The sequence below is a fragment of the Anas acuta genome, chromosome 9 (assembly GCF_963932015.1).
Source record: "Anas acuta chromosome 9, bAnaAcu1.1, whole genome shotgun sequence".
NCBI classification, from domain to species: domain Eukaryota; kingdom Metazoa; phylum Chordata; class Aves; order Anseriformes; family Anatidae; genus Anas; species Anas acuta.
Genome location: NC_088987.1, coordinates 24220921 through 24242140, shown reverse-complemented (window position 1 = coordinate 24242140; position 21220 = coordinate 24220921). Strand labels below are relative to the sequence as shown.

The 21220-nt window shown below is 41.3% G+C and overlaps 1 protein-coding gene across 6 annotated transcripts in view; it reads right to left on the bottom strand.

Moving 5' to 3' along the window:
- The window catches only part of U2SURP (U2 snRNP associated SURP domain containing), a 46984-nt gene extending 29062 nt beyond the window's left edge, over nt 1-17922 (bottom strand). For 2 of the 6 annotated variants that reach the window (XM_068692823.1, XM_068692824.1), the window contains exons 1-6: nt 15309-15447; nt 7554-7601; nt 4997-5095; nt 3939-4053; nt 3462-3595; nt 1431-1498 (exon numbers count right to left, since the gene is read on the bottom strand). In XM_068692823.1, coding sequence (XP_068548924.1) covers nt 1431-1498; nt 3462-3595; nt 3939-4053; nt 4997-5095; nt 7554-7601; nt 15309-15353 — 509 coding nt within the window. In that variant the 5' untranslated portion in view covers nt 15354-15447. Of the gene's footprint in view, nt 1-1430; nt 1499-2298; nt 2341-3461; nt 3596-3938; nt 4054-4996; nt 5096-7553; nt 7602-15308; nt 15450-17741 lie in introns of those variants that run through there. The other 4 variants (XM_068692826.1, XM_068692825.1, XM_068692821.1 and 1 more) reach the window with 4 other exon arrangements.
- Nucleotides 17923-21220: the final 3298 nt, after the last annotated feature.

Genomic DNA, 21220 nt, shown 5'->3' with positions numbered 1-21220 from the left:
GTCACCTCTTACAACGATAAGACAACTCCATTTGACCATTCCCAGTACATACAAGACCTCATCTCTGTTTATACCTCTAACGATAGCACTCACACTAGCACACAAGTAACTGCTTGGTTCTTTGTAATTGGGTCTTAAACCCTGGTAACAAAGATATTACTTATGAGCAATACAAGACTGTCAATTCAATTCATTTACATGAAGTAATAAATAATTTATGGATTTAAAATGCAGTCCCTCTTGCTTTCTAACATAGACATTATTTTCTGTGTCTAACGTCAAGACAAATATATTGTATTTGGTTATACTCCATACGTTATCTTCTTCTGTTGCCTTATATGCTTAAAAGGGAAAGAATCTGCTTTTTGAAGCATAATTCAGCTTGTTTTTTTTTTTTAATTATGCAAGAGAAGTACATCTCTAAATGTTAATTTAAAAGTCGCATTTGTGATACAATATAAAAGCTCAATCATATACCACAGTTCCTCTTGATATACTTTTAGAGACACAAAATTCGCTCTTCCTGATTCTGATAGACATTTAAATTTGCTACCAAACTCTTTATCAAAAGTTAAGTAAACAGCAAAACCCAAACACACTCATCCCTTATGATACCTACTTTAGTCTTAAGTAATGCATGATGCCATGTTCGTAAGTGTTATCATTTATAGGCTCACACTGGCTAATTTATAACAGAATTGCATTCCAAGTAATGTAATGGCAGCAACTGGCAAAGAAACAAACCTGGGTTTCCATTTTTTTTTTTTTAATCTGGGTAGCTGGATGGCTGGCTAAATCAACAAAGTTTTCATTCACATGAACTGATCCAAAATCAACTTAGGTAGCAGTAGAAACATAGCCAGTCATTCACTTACTCTGATCTTTGAAATACTGTAATTTTATTATTATTATTTTAACCGCTCTGGATATTTTTCTGATTAGGAAGGTAGTAATGAATAGTTTCAATGGTCATAATCTGACAAATGCCTCTGAAATGCAGAGAAATCCATTCATTCCAAATAGCAGACTGGGCTTTACTGTTTGTTTATTGATCATTTTTAAAGGCTCTGGTTGATGCTTCATTTTAGAACAGAAGTCTTTTACAGCAACAATGGCAAACTCTTCCTAGCACCAATCAGGGTAACAAAAAGGGAAAAGCATCAAAGAACACCAAAAAGCTAATCAGATGGCAACTAATTATCTACACAAATCATATAAACCTGTAACAAGCATCTGCCAGTGCAGCTTCACGACCTCTTTAGAAGTATCATTGCCGTCACTAACGAAGTCGTACCATGCCACAAGCCTTTTAGGGAGCAGGGACATTGGGAAACAGGTTAGCAAGAATGATCCTAAACATTGCCTGTAAAAACTAGGAGCCAGACCCCACTCCTCCTTCTTTACTTACAGAAACAGTTAGTGAAACTTACTGCTTTAACTCTTCTTTAAAAAGCTCCAAATTACTCTTTTTCTTCTCCTTCTCTCCTTTCTTCAAAGGCTAAAATTAAAGATACATCAGCCAACATTTGAGCACATGAAATTAAACAAAAACATATAAGTGATAATTGTGTAACAAAATTTTAGAAAATTTTCATGCATATTTTACCTACAGCTTTAAAACCAAGTAAACTACAGGAGAAAATAAAAGGAAACAGACGTGAAAACATTAAGACTGAATGCTAGCAAACACAGCTAGAAAATATAAAATTAAGGACAGCTTAAACTAAACTTTGTTACTTCTGACTACTACCATGAAGCATATCTGATATAACACTGTCTACAACACACAAATATAAAATACCTGTGGTGTGTTTTGTCAGTTTGGTTCACTTAAAAACTTATAACAGAAATTGATTGCTCTCCTAACAAACCTTCATGCTCTAATTAAATTGATATGTGTGTGTACTTATGCACACACACACACACACGTATATACAAGAAGAATTTACGTATGTGTGTATATACATATATTCGAATATTTTTATCCACAGGCAAACATTCTATGTGAAAATAATTTACTTTTCTTGCTTCTTTTCAGATATAAATACAGGTCTGAAGACAGAGTTACTCAAAAAACAGCCAAAGGTCTTCAGAAAAGAACTTTTAAATGATAAAGAATATATTCTTTTTTCTTTTTTACTGTAATATATGCACCTCAACTAACTCGTGAACTTTTATCTTCTACAACATTGTTTTTATATAACCAAATTTAAATGAAAACGTTTCCAATAGGCAGACATACAAAATATTTATTGTGTTACACACTACAGCTTTGGAAAAACTGGACTTCCTACTCACCCCAGGCAAAGTTGTTTGTTTTTGTTTGTTTTTGGGGAGGGTCTGCCAAATAAATAAAATCATTTTTACCTCATTATCTTCAATCACCATTGGACAGGGCAAGTGAGTAAACTGATTGCATTATCTCATAAGTATTTATGACAAATTTGAAAAGCAGTAATACTCTTACAGTACAAATACTTGCATAAGACAAAACAGAACTCAGAATGATAAAAAACTACAATTAATTTCTGTAAGTGCAGAGCTTTACATACAATGAAAATAAAAATTGCCATGCAGTTATCACCCCATTATTCCAAATTTCATTTTTGTTTAAAGCTGGAGGAAAGTTAGGATGGGATTACCCACAAATATCACATTATAGCTCATTTCCCACCCTAGCACGCAGTATCAAGTTTCATGTAACTTTAAGAATTGTAGTAAGCTCTTTCAAAGATTTCTAAGACATTAATTACATATTATACACATACAGTAGTAACAGTAATCACATGTAACTATCACCTGAATTGAAAACTAAGTTAGTAGGTAACACTTCCAGTACTTTATGATGAAATCTCAGTTTAAGATCAAAAAAGTATATCAAACCACTCAGAAGACAAAATAAATAAAATAAAAAGGTGTTCAGTCTGAAAAACTCACAAGTTCTAGGACTTATTTGGTAGAACCCAAAGAGCTGAAGGGAACTGTTCCAATATTAGCACCCAAAAAGCTTATTCCAAAAATACTCTGTATCAATTACACAAATGGTCATGGGTTTTTTGTTTGGTTGGTTTTGTTTTGTTTTGTTTTGGTAAGCTTTAAAGAACTAAAAACAGATGGTAGCAAAAAGAATTGCTTCTAAAATCCCAAATTCTCTGGACTGGAGGTTGTTACTTTACAACAGTCACCAAATCTGTATACGTAAGTCAATTAGCAGGAACACACTGAAAACATGAAGCACCCAAAACAAAGTGCAGTATCAGGTATATCATGCTGGATACATGTCTACCAGATCTCTGAATTTTATCCTCTTGTTATTTTCTATGGGATTAAGCAAATCAAAGTTTCCACTCTCTTTTATTGTGTGACTATAATACTACTCTGCAAAAATCGCACAGACCCTTTTCTAAGCACTTCAAAATACTACCTAGAGTAGAGAGTTAACATTCAAAGAAGACACTTACAGGCTTTTTGGTTTCTATCATTAAGAGGGATGGAGGCTTCTCATTTGATGGCTGACTTGGTTGATTTTTTTGATCTGAAAACCGTGATGAAGGTTTATAGATTTTACCCCGTTTCTCATCTGTCTCGTGCTCCTCTGAAATTAAAGGCAAATTAAAAACAAATTATATTAACTAATAGTGTACAACACAGTTCATTAGAAACGTTGTTCTTTCTGAAATTTAACCTCATCTTTTAATATGAAGAATAAAGAACAAAGATCAGTTATTTTAAAACAAAGCATTTTTTCCCCATGAATTTTAAAGGACAAATCATGTAGCAAACTACCAAGTAAGTTAAAGAAAGAAATTTCAGTATCAAGTTTCCATGACTTCTTATAATGCAATATATTAATTTTAAAATGCAATTCAAAACCAATCTCCATCTTTACTCAAAGCCAAATGATCTACCGCAACCACACACAAAAAGATTAGTAATACCTTTAGATGCATTAACGATTCCTCCTCTTACAAATGTTTTCACTTTATTACCATCACTTCCCTCAAAGGCAGCAAGAAATTCTTCATAAATTTCTGCAGCAGCCTTCTCATCCTCCTACAGAGCAGATGTTAATCAATTTACTATCATCACAGAACATCCAATGACAGCTATTCTTAAATTAGCTATATTATATTCCTTTTTATTTTCTGAAGTTCATGCTACAAACTCTATCAAATGAGTTTCAATTTTAGACAAAACAATTCAAATTTTTGAGGACTGTGGGAAGAAAACAGTATATAATACTTAAAGCAAATAAGGTCTGTGTGCTCACATATGACTATTCATTTACAAGTGTTTACTTGGCAGCTGAACACTGAAGAGATGATACGAAAAACCAACATTATGAGAGTGGTTGGCTTAATAAAGTTGAGTGAGACAAACTAAATTAAGCACCTTGGTGTTTCTTTACACTAGTATTTTCAAAAATGTAGCACGATAAATCCCACTGAAGTACAGAACAAGTTGAGTTTGTAATATCCAAAGACCAAGATTTTCAGAACTTTCACGTTGGCAACTATACGTATTTCCTAACATTCAGATATTCCTGAGCGTCCCAAAATTCAGTATCAAATTTTAATCATTTTGATTTTTCCTATAATAAGTCATTAGACAAAGATGTGTTTTGCAAAACAACAAGGACATGTACTGAAACAATTCCAGATACAATAGGTACTCATTCTAACTACTGAAATCTAAGGATAGAGAACAGAGAACAGGAAATAATATAAGGCAATGTCTGTCTTCAATCTGAGTAGTACAATACTCAATGGATTGCTGTAATTCAGCACTTCAGACTGCCACAGAGAGAAGCAAGCCTGCTCCCCATCCCCATGGACCCGAAGAACAAATTAAATATGTAAAATACAATTCCCTTTCATTCTTAGAAAGCTATAATTATCTAAATCAAAATAAAGCTGTTGATGAAGCTGGTTATAATCTACCAGAAAACTAATTTCAGCTCTGAATATGTAACAACATTTTCATGGTATACCATTACCTTCTTTTTTAATTCCTCTTGTTCCTTCTTGCTCAGAGTCCGTTTGGCAGCACTCATTTTACCAATACTGAATGCTTTAAGTTTACTTTCCATTAGAGGCTGTAGAAGGAATAAGAAAAACAAACTGTTTGTAAAACAAAATATAATGTTACTGTCCTCTTCGGCCAAGACCAGAAACTTTCTAAGTGACTCAATATGACAACCATTTCATATGTTTGGAAAACAAAATAAAAGGCTACCTCTACTTCTAAACTTGCCAATATCTAATATATTTAAAAATAAATAAATAAATCTGTGTTTTATAAAAACTAATTACCTCTGTTTAAATGAGAAAGCTTTTAATGTGTTATTCAGACGCCTCAGACAAAAGTGACAGGTACTTGCTGCAAGAGCCTGAGACCTTACCACAATGCAAAGCACAGTTTCTAAAATTCTTGGAAAATATGCTTTGCACCACAACTCCTTTTTGATCGTCACAAAAAGGGGAAAAAAGAAATGCTCTACAAGTTCTGACTACTCAGGCTGGAGGAATGTTTGTGCAAAGTTAAACATGTGTAAGTGAAGACTTAAATGGACAATAAACTTATTTTGTACTTTAAGGTTCAAAGAAGTAATTTTGCTTGAATAGGAAAACATTCTTGACATTTACTTCTACTAGTTAAAACAAAGCAAAGAAATGAACAAAAAAAAAAAACACACTTAAATCCTAGATTCCTTCTATTTTGGATAACTTAATCTGCATTGCTCCCTTCTTGAAACCCTGATTAAAAAAGGACTACAGGTAACAGTCTATTTGGGCAATTAACAAATGGTAAAGCATTGGGAGAGCAAAAACAGGAAAAAAAAAAAAAAGTTCAGAAGACATGGGCAATGGGAAGGAAAAGAAAAAGAAACTTATCTGGAAATTCCTAGTTTAACACAGTAGCTCATAAAGAACTAGCAAAAGAATAAGAAAAAGGCCCCAAAAGAACAGAACATAATCGATTATCCTCCATGTTAAAAAAATATTTTTATGCACTGACACAGCTGTCAGGGATGCTCAAAACTACCACTTTCACAGTAATTGTTAAAAAAAATCAGCTCATCATAATAACACATCACAACAAATAAGGTGAAGGTGAAGCATATGACCAAAATTGCTTGTATTCCTTTGAAAAACATTTCCTAATTCCTAATTAAAAGGAGAACTATCAGTTACAAATTAATGCAGTGTTGTCTTTGGAGTCATCTGGCTTATGATGCTATGTTTGTCAACATGAGCTGCTGTGACAGGTTTATCAGCAGGTTTTCATCCATCTATGTGTTTTGAAAGTTAATAAAATCCCATTTTCCTGTTGCCTGAAAGATAGCTTGTATTTCAGGATGACAAGGAATACAGAACCTTGGCAAAATGTGGGCACATTGCTATGGTACAGACATGCAGACAAATACAAACACCATGCTCCTACTCAAGGCTTATCCTGTCATTTGCAAATAGCCTCACAGTAATGGTACAGGATACCTGCAAATCAACCACGAGTTTATGTTATAGTCACATAATGGAAGCAGCCAGATGAGGTCTGGCACTAACTCTTTAGGAATCATCTCAAAAAGACCTTCCAAGTGGCCAGAGCAATATACAATGAACAGGATCGAACCTGCAATTTACATTCCAGAAGGCAGTTACAGCATTAACCATATGCAGCTTCACAAAATTACTAACAACAGACCTATACAAAACTTAGAGACTTTCTTCCTTTACCATATGGATTTTCCTTTACATAATGAAAGGAGTAAAGCAAATGATGGAAGCAAGAGCGAACTTCTAGCTAAGCAACCCAATCATTGCATGAAATCAAATTCACATCAAGCATAACACTGTGTTAACTGCAAGATGGCATAAAGTACTGAAAACCCGGTTTTAGACAATAAATATTCAGAAGTGTTTCGAGAATAATTTTCCAAATTATATCAAGTGAAGCAAGACAAGAAACAGAACTAACTTCTTAATGAAAAGTTTTTACTATCACAACTTGAATAATGTTATCTTACAAGAAAGTTAACAGCTTATAATTGACTGTGTCATATGTCAGATAACATCTTGAAGAAGATCTACACCACTGATGATTTGTCTGGCATTAACGCTCTTATTATTCATTTAAATCTATTCTATTAGAATATTTTAAACATATTCCATTATAAATTAAAACGGTGGGTTAAATTAGGGCCATTTGATCTCATTTGTGAGAGAAGCCAACTGTACATGATAAAAAAGTCAACTTTAATATGCACTGACTCTTGTAACTAATCAGCTTGTATTCTGCACTATTCTTCAGCATAAGAAAAACATACAGATTTTTACACTAGTGTTTTTTAAAAAAATTTCAAGGAGTATTTTCAAATATAAAAAATGTTTCATTACAGCCACCTACAGGTTACATACCAAATGCACCAGAGTGTATCTACAATGAGTTGTTTTCTCTAAAGGACAGGCCTATTTTGAGTTTCTGGGTTTGTTTTGTTGTTGTTGTTGTTCTTGTGTTTGTTTGTGTTTTTTTTTTTAATCTTTTGGACTTACATGTGTATCAGCAGATCCAGTGTTATGTACTGCATCTGGCAATCTGACCTAGAGAGAGAATGCAAAGGAAGTGAGGCACAGAAAAAGAAATGAAGGCGGCAAACAAGTGCTTTTTTTTTTCTGATTAATTTCTTTGAATGTGATTTTGATTTCAACTTCAAGGTCCAAATACACAAGAGTAAAGATACACACAAATATTTTAAATGACACAGCTGAACATTGCCATAGCATTTACAATTTCAATATAAGGCAAAAAAAGGAATTAACAATAGATATTTTGTGCTACCATTAAAAACATGTACATTTCCACAGCTCAGTTTTACAATCTTGCCATTAACACCATTCCATGGAAAAAATTAAGTCTGTTGCACTGAATCTCCGAAAGTTGTCATTCAAGATTGCGGAAAGTGCTTGATCATATTTGCCTTACTATAAATCATTCCCTAAACTGCTCTTAGTATGAGGTACGTAGATGGAAGACGGCCATCTCAAGAACACTAATTTAAATCCAATTTGTGAATATTCATCAACTATCTTTATTACTCTAAATTAAACCATAACTGAAATTTTTAAAATGCATAGAATTAACGTATGCAGAACTGTCACGTTTAATACACTGAAAATTAAAAATTGGAATTCAATTATTTAAAACTTCACAGCTTTTTTCAACTTGCTTATTTTTCAGGCAAGCACACTGTATTCCCCACATACTGAAGTCTTCTGAAATTTGAGTGATCTAACAGCAAACGCTGAGCTGCCAATGCCTTGGGACAGTACTCAACCTAGATGATTCTTAACAAGTTTTAAACTACACATGTACTCTATATTCTGTGGTATGCATACTAGATGTTCTGTACTACTATACATCCTGTACGAGATGCTTACAGAACAAAAAAAATATTTATATTCACTCCTCTTATTTTAAAATCAATTCTAGGCTACCAAATATGTACACCACCATATGTATAAAATTTGCACAGATTCTTTTTAAAGCAGATTTTTAATGAAGTTGAAGCAGTGCAAACTCCAGCACACAGGACTATACAATGCCCAAATTCTAGAAACCTGATACAATTTCCACGGTTAAGATGAAACTGCTTGATGCACAATCCTTATCTGGTTTGAAATTTAAAGTTAAAAACAAAAGATTTTCCTTAGCCAGAATCTGTTCGCTAATTACGAAACATTAGCACTTGTTATAACCAGGTATTTATGTTTTCTACCAGAAATAGTATTATCCTGTGCTCATCTCCAGTCTTCCAAAAGCACCAGATGCTACTTTAGAAAAAAAAATCTAAAGTCTGTTGCCATTTCCCATCATTTTTTCTTTCTTCAACTCAGACAGACATTTACCTTTCTACAAGTACGTTCCTACATTTTACAGTCAACTCAGTATAGAAAACATGGTGTGGCAGAGAGCAGTTCAAGAACTGGCATGAAGTCCACAAATGGGGAGGTGGGGAGTGGGAGACAGAGAGAAAAAAAGGTACAACCTTTAAAAATGAGACAAAAGACTCCTAAGAAATTACGTATTTTTAAAGAAAAAGGAAAAAATCTGTTTTACTCTCCCAAATCCACTTACCTGCAACACTATACATTATTCACACCTTTGCACAAAAGAAAAAATTCAGCTCACACGTACCACTAACGGTTCATTAAAACACAGGTAGAAGCAAACACCACAAGCATATTTTACTAATATCACTTTCTGCAAACTTTGCTCTGCATTTGGTGTGGGGTTTTCTTGTGATCCACAACTGCCCGTGGCACTCAGTCAGTGATCTGCTATCCACAATTCTATGTACTGCCAAGATGCAGCTCCAGGAAACCTGTCCTTCCCTGAGGGTTGATGAATGTATAGCACAACATCGCAGGTGAAAAACAGACACCAGGCAAAAGAACTTCCAAGACTGAAAACTGCACTCCACCACCCTGAGGCAACCAACGCATCAATTAAAATGACAGCCTTTAAAAAAACTTGTGATTAGAAAGGTTTCTCTCAAAGGTGGGCTGATACAGTGCCATCTTCTTAGTGTATGTACTAAGAGAAGTCAAGACATAATGCTTGGGGGGAAGGAGGTTGTTGGGCATTTTTTGGCAACAGCAGAATGAAGTTAATGTTTCTCAAATCTCTTTCTCTCTTCCATCAGAGAAGTTTTGGAAAGCCATACCTTCGAACAAGGACAGGCACTGGGTGCTGCTTACATGGCTGGCACTAAGTAAGGCAACACATACAGTAACATGCAGTATGGAAGCTCAACACAATGATGTTTAAGACATGATAAATGACATTCTGAGGATGGGGACACAAAAATTTACCAGACACTAAGTCTGTTTCCCGAGAAACCATCAGATACTGCTGTGAGAGGCTTCCAGGGCATGGCAGCACGCAAGAAATTCAGCGGGCTAGCAGCAGGCCTGCAGCCCGACCAGCAGGAGCCTGCAAGCCCCTGAGGCAGAAGAATCACGGGGCCCTCCAAGCACATCTAAAAGCAGCTTTAGCTGACTCCAGTAAATACGCAGACCAAGTTTTTTCCTGTGGTAGCTAGCAGCTTGGCAAAGCCATGTTATTCTCCTCCTCAAACAGTTCTTATTTTTAAGGCCTTCTGATCCCACCGATAAATTTAGTTCATGTAAGTGTAGTACTGCTTTGGACCATCCAAGCATCTGTACCCATGCTGAAGCACAACAGTGAAATATTTCCTGACAAAATTAAGCATCATTAGCTGCCAGTTTGTAAATAACCGTGATTAAAAAAACTAATTCTCACAGCACTGCACTTTGCATCCAGCTGCACCGCCTGGATGAAAGGAGCAATTTTTTTCCTCAAGAGTTGCATCAGCAGAGTTAACAGAGTAACACAGGCTTGTGAGTCCTCACAAGGACAAGCATTTTAGATAACGTTGCCCACCTGTATTGAAACCCACAGGAAGATTCCTTTTTCCCCTTCTAATGATGTTAAGCAGCTCAATGAACTGCTGAAAGAAACATACGCAAAGCCCTCCTCAGCAGCTGATGATTTCTGAGATACCAGGACAGTTCCTTCGCGGTCCAAACACTGCCAGGAACTATTTGATGAGTAGACCTTTCAGTAGCATGGCCAGCATAAACAAAGGGCCTCACTCCCAATTCACTGCCACTACCACTCTGCATGAAACCATTTTTCTCTAAAAAAACACACCACCATGGCCTCTTTCCCAGCTGGCTCACTTCAGATCCCTTCGCCGCACGGGCCCCTCCAAGGATCATGCCAGCATACCTGCAGCAGCAGTGCAGGCTGCTTAATGGCACTCCAGTCACCCAGCCCTGTCACATCACAGTCCCGGAGGTCAGCTCACTCAGAACGACGCTACTCCATCTAGCCAAATTTACTCAACCTTCAAAGGGGGGGGAAAAAATCTTGAAAGGACCATATAAATGAAATTTATCACAAATTTATATCAGGAAGCCAACATGGAGACCCCCCCCCCCCATCTCAGATTCTGACACTTCAATGTTCCTCCAGCTCCACAGCAGTTCCCAAAGCAAGCAGAAAAGACTGCTCTTCCAAATCTTCCCTGCCAGCAATGTCAAGTGCCCACAAGTCTAGCTCTTCACAGTTTCCCCAAATTTAACAATCTCTATGTAAAATTGACATGATCACATCATTTCAAAAATGTTTAAAATATACTATACAAAAGCTTTTTTTTTTTTTTTTTTTTTAAGTTAGTACTGATGCCATTTAGTAAAACATCAAACAGCAACAAAAGCTGCCAAGAAAACCAGCAGCCAAACCCCACAGCCATCCAAATGCTGGGTGCTACCTTTACAACTCCAAGGGCTGCAAGCCTGAGTGCAAAATAAAAGCCCTACTCTGCAGAAACTCGTAGCTTAAGGGCACAGTGTTTGTAAGGAACTCCGGCATAAGACACTCCTGCCCCATTTCAACACCTTCCTTGGATTCTGCCCCCACACCGGGCAGCTGGAGATGGAGCCATGCTGAACCATATCACTCTTCCCATCTAACTGTCACTTAAGAAAGAGAGAGCTGGGGAGGCTTGGCCAAGTCAAGTTCCTTTGCACAGCAGGCTGCCCTCACTTTCCCCCCAGAATTATGCCAAGCCATCTAAAGAGGACAGTGTCTAGGAGGGAAGGAGTATATGAGGCTGGGAGCAGTTGGTGTCAGCACTGCCACCAAGAAAAGGCACACGTTTGTAAATGTTTACAAACACTTGTGAATTAAGTTTTATAGCTAACCTGTTTATTCTTTGCACTTACTAGACTAGTACACTAATATTCACTACTTAGACACCACTTGGGCACACAAAAGAAAACAGAAAATTGTTTCTCTGAAGTACTTGCACGGAGTGCTCTTCCACTAGTGCCTTAAACAGAGATGAACAGGAGCTGCCAATATTTAACTTGTCACTGCCAGAGAGGAAACGAAAAAAACACCTCCACTGACATATCCATCTAACCAGATACACCCTTCTGCCTCTCCTGCTCTTGATCACAGGCTGAACAGTAATACAGGGAGAGCTAAAGACCATGCGTGTCACCGTCCTGCAGAATACGACACCCAGCTGGAATTCACCATATTTGCACAGATGTTACATCACTGCTCTTCAAACACTCTAACTTACCAATGGAAGCTGTCCGTCCACAGGCAAGCAGTCATAGTTCTTCAACGTTTTATTAACGTATTACCAAAATGCTTATGAAATACATTTAAGATTAGGTAACACTGTTAAAACATTTTATAGAATGAAAACTGGGAAACCTACAGCTTGGTCCAAGTGGATAATCTCCTCTGCCACCCGGTACCCGATTTGTGCGGTGCATTATACGCAAGAACAGCAGATACGCAATCCAGTCACTACTCTCAGACGATGAAATAAGAAACTGGCAGAATCACCCAAGCAGGTATGTTTCATCACATCGAGATAATAATTGAACAGAATCAGAATTTGCCATTTTAGAATTACATCCTACACTAAGCTCTGGCACAGTCTTGGGCTGCCTCCATTTCCTTTTCCTTAATTTTGTTATTTGTTCCTATTTAAATTTCTGGATATCTCATGCACATGTCTTGCCATTCTAATCTCAAAGTGACAAAGTAATAGCTGATGCTCTTACGACACATTTCACATAAGAGATTGTCAAATTTATTTAGAAGTTCATGGTATTATAAAAGCTACCACCACTGCAATGAGGGCATGGTGTGCTCCTGGACCTCTACTATCTCCACATAAAGTTTTCAAATAGTGAATCAAATAGACTGAAATAAACTTGATTTTACACCATAAAACTGGTTAGACATCCCAGACCAGTACTTGGATGCTAAACCCAAAAAAACAAACCCCACACGTTCCGAAGAGGAGAAACCATATCCTCCTGCAAGTGCTAAGGCCTCCAGCTGCTCGGCCACAGCACTTTACAGAGTGCAGAAAGTAAAACCACACTCTGCTCCTCCCAGGAGGCAGGCTGGCAGCCAGCAAGGGCACATATTGAAATTGCCTCTGAAATATGTCCTATGGAGTCTGAGACATGTTTTGCAAGAACTACCATTCTTGTAACTTGTAAAAACCACGATGCCCCAAAAGAAACAGTGCCTACAACTCTGATTTTGCTAACGATTTTTTTTTAAATCAAAATGTTTCATAAATAATTACTTGAAGAAATCAAGGAAAATGGTAACTTGTTTAGATTTTTCACACCTTCATCAGTCTCACTCAGGCACAACTAAAAACACAATTACTCGATCTTCATAGTTAAAATATGAATCTCAGTTCCCCCATACTTCTGCAGACATTAGAAAAATATCTATATGGATATACGCACTGTATGTATCCATGTGTTTAAAAAACAAAACAAACAAAAAAAAAAAGACAACCCCACCTCCCCAAAGACAATTACAAAGTTGAGGCTGAAGGACACAAATCCCAAGACCTAGGCATGTATTTCGCTTTTCAACACATTCTCACGAGTGCACATATGCACTACCACTTTTTTCTTTGCCGCATGTAATAATATTGGTAACACAAAACAAGACCTAGAAAGTAAAGCACGAGAAGGTCTACCAGAAACACAGCATATACCTCTAAAGTAACAAGAGACTGAGGGGCAAGGGGGAACTGCACAAAGATAGTATGGCACAGGACGTCCTCAAGGGCTCCAGGCCTCAAAAAATTAGCATGCATGTTGGTTTGACTTGACACTTCCTAGAAGTCCCGCTGACATAGTGGGATGACTTCATAGGAAGAATGAGGTGCTTGCACATCTCCCTGCAAAACTGAGATTTGGGATAGAAAACAATTCTTGTAAGTTAACTACTACGTACTTTAAGAATATCATCAGTACAGAAATACTACACTGACAAAATGAAAAAACCTATGGTGTAACTGTAAAAAGAAAGGGATCCTATCTGAGTCAGTTTTGTGTACCACGTTGTCGGTTACAGTAATCAATAAATTGTTGTTCTATAACTAATTATACTTCAAATCCCAAGATATCTTATTCCCTGGAAGCTTCTTTCAATAAATTAAGGTCTACTTTGCTTTGAAAGTTTTCTGTCCAGATCTTGCTTGCAGTTCCAAGCAAAAGGCAAGATCCAGAAAATGTCTCCTGACAACGTTCACGATAGATCAAAAAAGGGAAACAAAAATAAAGCTCCCCTACTCTAATGACAACCAACTACCAGGTAAACGTGTAGATACTCTCATAACTAAATTTGAGCTCATTTCCTAGTAGCAAAAGGAAAAAAATAAAGTAAGAAAAGAAGTTTTAACTGAATAAAAAAAATGTGTGTGCATGTGTGTATATATATATATATATATATATATGTATACATATATAAACCTACGACTCCTACATAACTGACTAGAAATTCCTGAGCCAAAACACAGCTTCTCCCTTGACTGCTTTACACACTCATATAACAAAAAAGAAGATGGGAAGAATTGTCAGGAAAAAGAGTTACATATTTCTGGCCTAAAAACTGTAACAAGGCAGAGAGAAATGAGATGATTTTCCAGAGGGCAATGATTTTGCAGAGGGCGATGGCCAGTGCTCCAAGTGCCAGCTGCAGCCTGCCCCCAAGCCGCCTCTTGCCCTCTGCCCGCCCGGGTGGGGGGCCCGGGGGCCGGGAGCCCCGCGCTGCCGCTGCCCCGCCCTCAGCGCGCGGCCCTGCAGTTTGCCAGGAGCCCTGCGCAGCTCGGGTTTCCTCACACCCGACCAAGAAAAACGATGGGAAACGGAGCAGGGGAGCGGGAAGAGCGGGAGCACCACGGCGGCGCTGCGACATGCGGGCTCTCACCGCGGATCGGGAGGACAGCGCGGGCCCCGGCTCCCCCCGCCACCAGCCCGCCCCGGACACCCCCACAGGCGCGGTGCGGGCCGGCAGCGGGGGGGGGCTGCGGCCAGGCGCTGGGGCACCCCCAGCACTCGGGGCAGCCCCGAGGCCCCCCAGGAGCTCCGAGCACCCCCGCCGGGCCCCCCAATCACCCCTCACCCCTCAGCGGGGGCCCGCTGCTCCCAGCCGGCAGCTGCCGCCGGCCCCTCCCGACAGACGGCCCCGGGACAACCGAGCCCGAGCCCCGGCCCCTTCCCGCCGCCCCCCCCCCCCAACGCAGGCAGGCGCGGAGCAGGCCGCGCACCTCGCGTCCAGTCGCGCCCGGCGGCCCCGCCGCCCCCGGGCCCCGCCACCAGGCCGAGAGGCCGCGGCCGAGCCCCCCCCAGGACGGCGGAGCCGCGGGGTGCCCGCGGGCAGGGCCTCACCTTGCCCCCGCCTTTCTGCGAGCCGCCCGGCGCCTTGTCCGCCATCTTGCCTCTCCCCTCGCTCAGCCCCGGCGGCGAGGAAGCGAGCGCCGATCCCCCGATGCCCAAGGAAGAGCCCGGCTGGCCCAGGGCGGCGAGCCGAGCGCCGAGTCGCCGAGAGGGAGGGCCCGGGCCCGCCTTTCCCCCCCCCCCCCCCGCGGCGGCCGCCATGTCGCGGGGCAGCGCCGGCGGTGCGCGGCCGCCCCCTGCTATGGCGGCGCAGCGGCCCCGCACTGCGGGATCACACCGTGACCTGCACCCGGTGGCAGGGCACAGCCTTGATCGAAACCGGTTAAAAAATTGAAAAATAAATGTGTTTTTTATTTTTTTCCTCTCTCTATTGTAGTGGTAAAAAGTGGTGTGAGAATTAAAGCCAACACGATCAAAAGCCCACCACCGTCAGCTTAGGGCAAATAACACCTCCCAGAGGTACAGCCAGCCGTGGCACTGCCTCAGCCTTGGCCCTGGCAAAAATCCAGCCCTGACAGTTATTTTTCTTTGCAGTCAAAGTTCATGTAGTAAGGTGAGGCAGGTACACAGATGGATACTGTAACACACGTGAGCAGCATCTTATACCCAGTACAGGAGACCTAGAAGGAACTACATGTAGATATCTACAAATAATGGGTTATGTGGGAGCTCTGCGAAGAACATGAAGGAACAACACAGCCACAACAGTGCCATGCATCACCCCATCACAGGGGAGAGCCAGCAGTGGCAGGGCCCCAGTGGAAAGGGTGCCCATCTGCCTTCTGCGCCCACAACACCAGCAACAGGACCCCAAGACAAGGGAGGACCCCTTGCTTCCCGGAGCTTCCCATGCCCAAAGGTGCAGAACATCTTGGGTAAAGGCCGTGCCCGTAGCTATGAGCAGAGCCCGTCCCCAAGATACCTCTTCAGTGGAGAGCCAGGAGCAGCCCACTAATAGGGCTGCACTCCCACATCACTTGCAGTCCTGGGGCTTTAGTGGTGTCTGTGTCCCATCTGGGTCTCCTGCTTTCACATTAGCAGAGAAAATCCCAAATGAAGTTGCTAGGCAACCCAAACCTGCTTAGCAACCAGCTGCAGTGAGGCAGTCAGTCAGGGAGCCCTGACAGCCCACACCCACCTGACACCCTTCTGTCCCTCAGCAGCTATTCCTGGGCACATCCGCTGCCTGCGCCAGCCTGCGTGCATGGGCCTGTGCGTTTTGGAGAGGCACCAGCAATGCTCACAGCCGCTGTGAAGGACACAGTCACAATGAGAAACCCTGACAGGAGGGATCTCTATTCAGATAAAAAACATTGACCTGCATTGCCTAAGCCCCTGAGAGGACAGGAATAGTAATCATATGGGGTCTTTTTCCATCACCAGACATCTTCCTGCAAGACTTTGAGAGATGACAGTAGGGAACAGCTCACCTAGCCACCAAGTAACCTGTTCACTGAAGGCAGAAGCTTGTGGCACAGACAGGACAAGGACTTTGCTGAGAAGGCCTGCAGGGTGGTCATGCTGCATGTCTGTAGTGCTCTGGGTGCACAGAAGTGGCCCCAAATATGTGTTGGGAATATGTATGGGAAGGTCTCACACAAGATCAGCATGTGCAGAATAGACAGTGCATTGCATGGCTGCAGAGCCCAGTGCTCTGGTCTACACAGCTCTCTTCAACCACCGCTCTGTTTCCAGACACTGAGCAGTGCACGGTCATGCAATTTAGAGGTGAGATTTGCCCCTAAACATCTAACAAACTGAAACAGAAACAACACTGGTCTGAACAATATCAAAACACTACATCACATCGAGAAAAGCCCAGGAATAAATCAGGAAAAGGAAAACACAGCAGATCCCCTGTTCCTGGGCTTGATAGCACAGCACCATAGCAACTTTTTTATTGAACACTGCTTAAATGGGGATTATGATGCATCACATTTCACATGATTCTCACATTCCATGTTTTCAGGGGTTTTCATCATGACATGAAAGATGCTGGGGTTGAGATAATACTTAAGAAAAAGATGGTAGGTGTGCAGAAATGAATGAAAGCTTTGAATCCACCAACTCCCAACACCTACCATCCTGTAAGCTACAGAGGGGAGCAGGGCCTACAATAACCACAAAAGAAAGCAGAAAGAGTGTGAGAAGGATTACAAAAAAAAAAAAAGAGCACAAGCATAAAAATTGAAGGGAGTTGAGAATTTAAAGAGCAGTGCAAGGGAAAACAGAACATAACATAACAGAAGAAAGAAAAAAAAAAGATCTGAGGAAATAACACACTAGAGGAGGACGAAGGAATGTGGACAATGACCTGCTGAGGTAACAAAGCACACAGACCTCACTTCATGAAGGTACCTAAACACATGCTTAATTGTAAGTGTAGAAGTAATTCTGTTGCTTTTAAAGAGACTATTCATATACCTGGAACTTGGTATGAGGTTAATCTGCGTCTTGGCGAAGGATGGAAATAGGCCTCTCTGCTTCCCTTACTTCTAGATTAGATTGTACCTGCACATCTTCCTCAGGCTGACTCCAGAGCTTCAGGAAACCTCACTGACTGCAGAAGGCATGCGTCCAGCTTCTCCGGAAGATGATCTGAAGAGAACACGTTACTCAGCCAGCAGCTGTCCTGAAGGTAGCAGTTTTAGATGTGAGTCTTTTTATGGTTCTTGTTCCATACATCACAGAAACACACAGGTGCTGAAAGCTCAAGGACGTTAAAGGATCTGGGAACATCAGCTTTGGCAGTATGGGGAGAGATACAAATTGGAGATGACACAACAATAGCTACAGAGAAGCTACTGTCAATAGCACAGGCCCTGAAACTTACTGTCAAATAGATCACAACAAAAAGGGCTGAGCACTTATATTACCGGAACTAATTGCATTATGAAAAACAACAATCACTTCGGAGCTCAAAAAGGAGAAATATCTCACTCAGAAATGGAAAATCTTGATCGCTACCTAAGTCCAGCAGCACAGACACCAGGAAAAGCTATCCCGTACCTCAGGCAGGCAGCCGGTGGGCAGGAGGCAGCGCCCCAGAGGAAAGCAGCCGCTGAGCTCTGCGGTGGGGCCTCGCCGGGCACCCGCAAGGGGCCGCAGGGGCCGAGGGCGCTGTCCCGGCCCGGGGCTCCCGGAGCGGCACCGCCTCGCAGCACCGCCCGGCGGCCGTGCCGGGAGCTGCTCCCCCGCGGCTCGGCGAGCACCGGAGGGCTGGCCCCACACTGCTCAGTACGGGGTGGGCCCAAACTCCGACCTGCTGTTTATATTAGTAATTGACAAGGGAAAATAACCTGGAGCCACCTGCAGGGAAACCTGCACTCTCCACAGGTGAGCTTCCCCAGGTCAGAATGGGCAGTGATATCAGTATCATGATACTTATAATTTCTACTTCATGAATCATGCCAAAAATAGCCAACTAATACAAATAATTATGTAGATACAAATTGCTTTACTCTCCAATTAAGTATGCAAAAATGATCTGGTAATGGATTGGGAGTTAAGGATTAAAAGATGTCCGATGTTATTGAGCTCCCTTCAGAGGGGAACCTAATTTAAATACCACAGCAAGCGTTTGCTATCCCTACTGCTTGCACAGCACCACCAGCTCGCCGCTCGCCTTGCCCCCCGAGGATGGCTCTCCATGCCTGGCACCACCTGCACCGCACCATTTCCTCTGGCTGCCCCAAAACTCTGCAGAAATCTGAAGTAGAATCGCTGCCAGTTTAAGACGAGGAGGGAGAAATAAAGCTCATTCTTTGACAGCAGGAACTGGGGACAATTCCCTCAGTCTTTCTAGGATTTGTTGTGCTCCAAACTTGCCTCACACGGAGAAGCCTTTCCACAGGAAGGAGCAGTGTTGAGGCCAGGAAGCGTTAGAGGTGGATTAGGCACGTTTCTATTGTTTCACAATCCCAGTAGAATCGTTTTCCTCCATCTTTCTTAATGTTTTATTGAAAACCACTTCAGCAGATTGTACGAGCACAGGATTAGTTTCATGACCTCCTTTAGGGGTTGGGGGAGGGGGAGGTGTGTTTTTTTTGTTTCTTTGTTTGTTTGTTTTGCTTTGCTTTGCTATGTTTTTGTTTTTAATGTGCTAGTGAAAACAGGTGCAACAATGAGTTGGAAGCAGACCAGCTGGGAACTAGTGCTGGATAGAAGGGGCACTTAGTGCCACAGGAGGAGAGGCTAGATATGCTCAGCTCTCTTGGGACTGTGTTAATAAACCTGGTTTGAAAGAGACTGATGCTTCTGGGTAAAAAGAAAGCATAAAAATGGAAAGAGGAAAGTGTCCTTGGATGCTAGGGGTTTAGGGCCACTAATGTTTCAAAAATTTGCGCTCCATTTGGCTTCAATCCCTTTATTTAATCCACCTCATTAATCCTTTTTAATTATCCACTTCATTGTTTAAATCCTCTGCTTACTGCTCAGCTTCTGTACTCTTTTGTAATTAATAAAGTGCACCAAATTAAGAGCATCATGATCTTGTTTTTGCCTGCTGTGAGAGGCAAAAACAAGAAAGATGTAGTTAGTGTTTCAAAGGTCATCTCTAAAGATACTTTTTTCAGAATGAACTGTGCTGAATCTATGCTATTTATAACATATTGCAATAGTATAGTAGCAATCACGTACAGTTAGTAACTGACAATACCTGTCAATGCCCTTGGCTTAATGGGAGAGGAAGAGGAAAGAGGAAAGGAAGCAGTGAGATGCAGAAATCTGAGGAAATTTCATGCTGGAAAGGATAGACAAATAATAATATTAAAAAGGAACTATCAGACATTTTTTCATTGTAATGAGGTAGCTCTGGTTGTATGCAAATGTGGGAGTTATTAACTGTTGTTACAATTACAGCTGTCATTAGGTGCAGATATATACTGGGGAAACTCATTATTTATCTTAAATAATTAACAGTAAACTACATTAAGTAAACCACATGCTGCAGCACGTTACCCTTGTCTTTCTGGTCATTTTTGCCCACTTTCAGAGAAGCTCCCTCTGTCCCTTTCATCTTAGGCCTGAGCACAGTTCTGCAATCCTTTTGTAAATGTGTGAGGGAAGGAGAGAGGAAGGATTTAAGGTGCCATGGGTGTTCCCTATCCTGTAGCAAGGAAGGCACATTTGAGGGCACAAGGAGAGAAGATCAGGAGCAGGACAGAAGTGTACTGGGTGGACAGATTTGTAACCCTGAGTCTTTCATACTGCTGGTGGAGGCTCGCAGATCCCTAAAGCCACACAGTCACTACGTGCTGTTTTCCCCTGGCTTAGGCAGCAGTCTCCCACCTTCTTTTCCCTTTTCCTCCCTCTGTCTCCTCACACCCCTGCGACTGAAAGCCACTATGCAGGGATTCCCAAAATAGGTAGACTCATTCTCCCCACATACTCACGTACTGCTAGGAAGCCATGGGTGTGCAGCATGGGAGGGGGGCGAGGTAGAGAGGAGATGCAGTTGGTGCCCACAGCCAGAGCAGATGCTGTCTGGGCTGCTAGGAGCTACCAGGCTGAACAGAGACACTTTAGTAGGGACCCCCGGAATAACAAAAAAGAACAACAGGGTGGGCGAGAGAGGACAACTTGGCTCCGAAGTTCCCCACAGCCTGGGCTTGTTGCTCTTGCTCTGTCTCCTGGCTGGAGCCTTCTCTGTGTTGCTTCATTCCTTAGCCACACACTTTGCAAGTGAGGCTTCAGACCTGCAGTCCTCACAAAGGACAGGCTGCTCTTTGCTCTTGCTATAGGCACCTGGTAGGTAGGACAGTGCTGGATTTTGATCACAGAAAACATACATGAAATATGCATATAACCAAGATGCTATTCTTATCACAGTGAAACTAATTCCACTGCAATACTTACGTTCAGATTCGCTGCTGTCCAGAAAAATATAAGATCTGCTCCATATC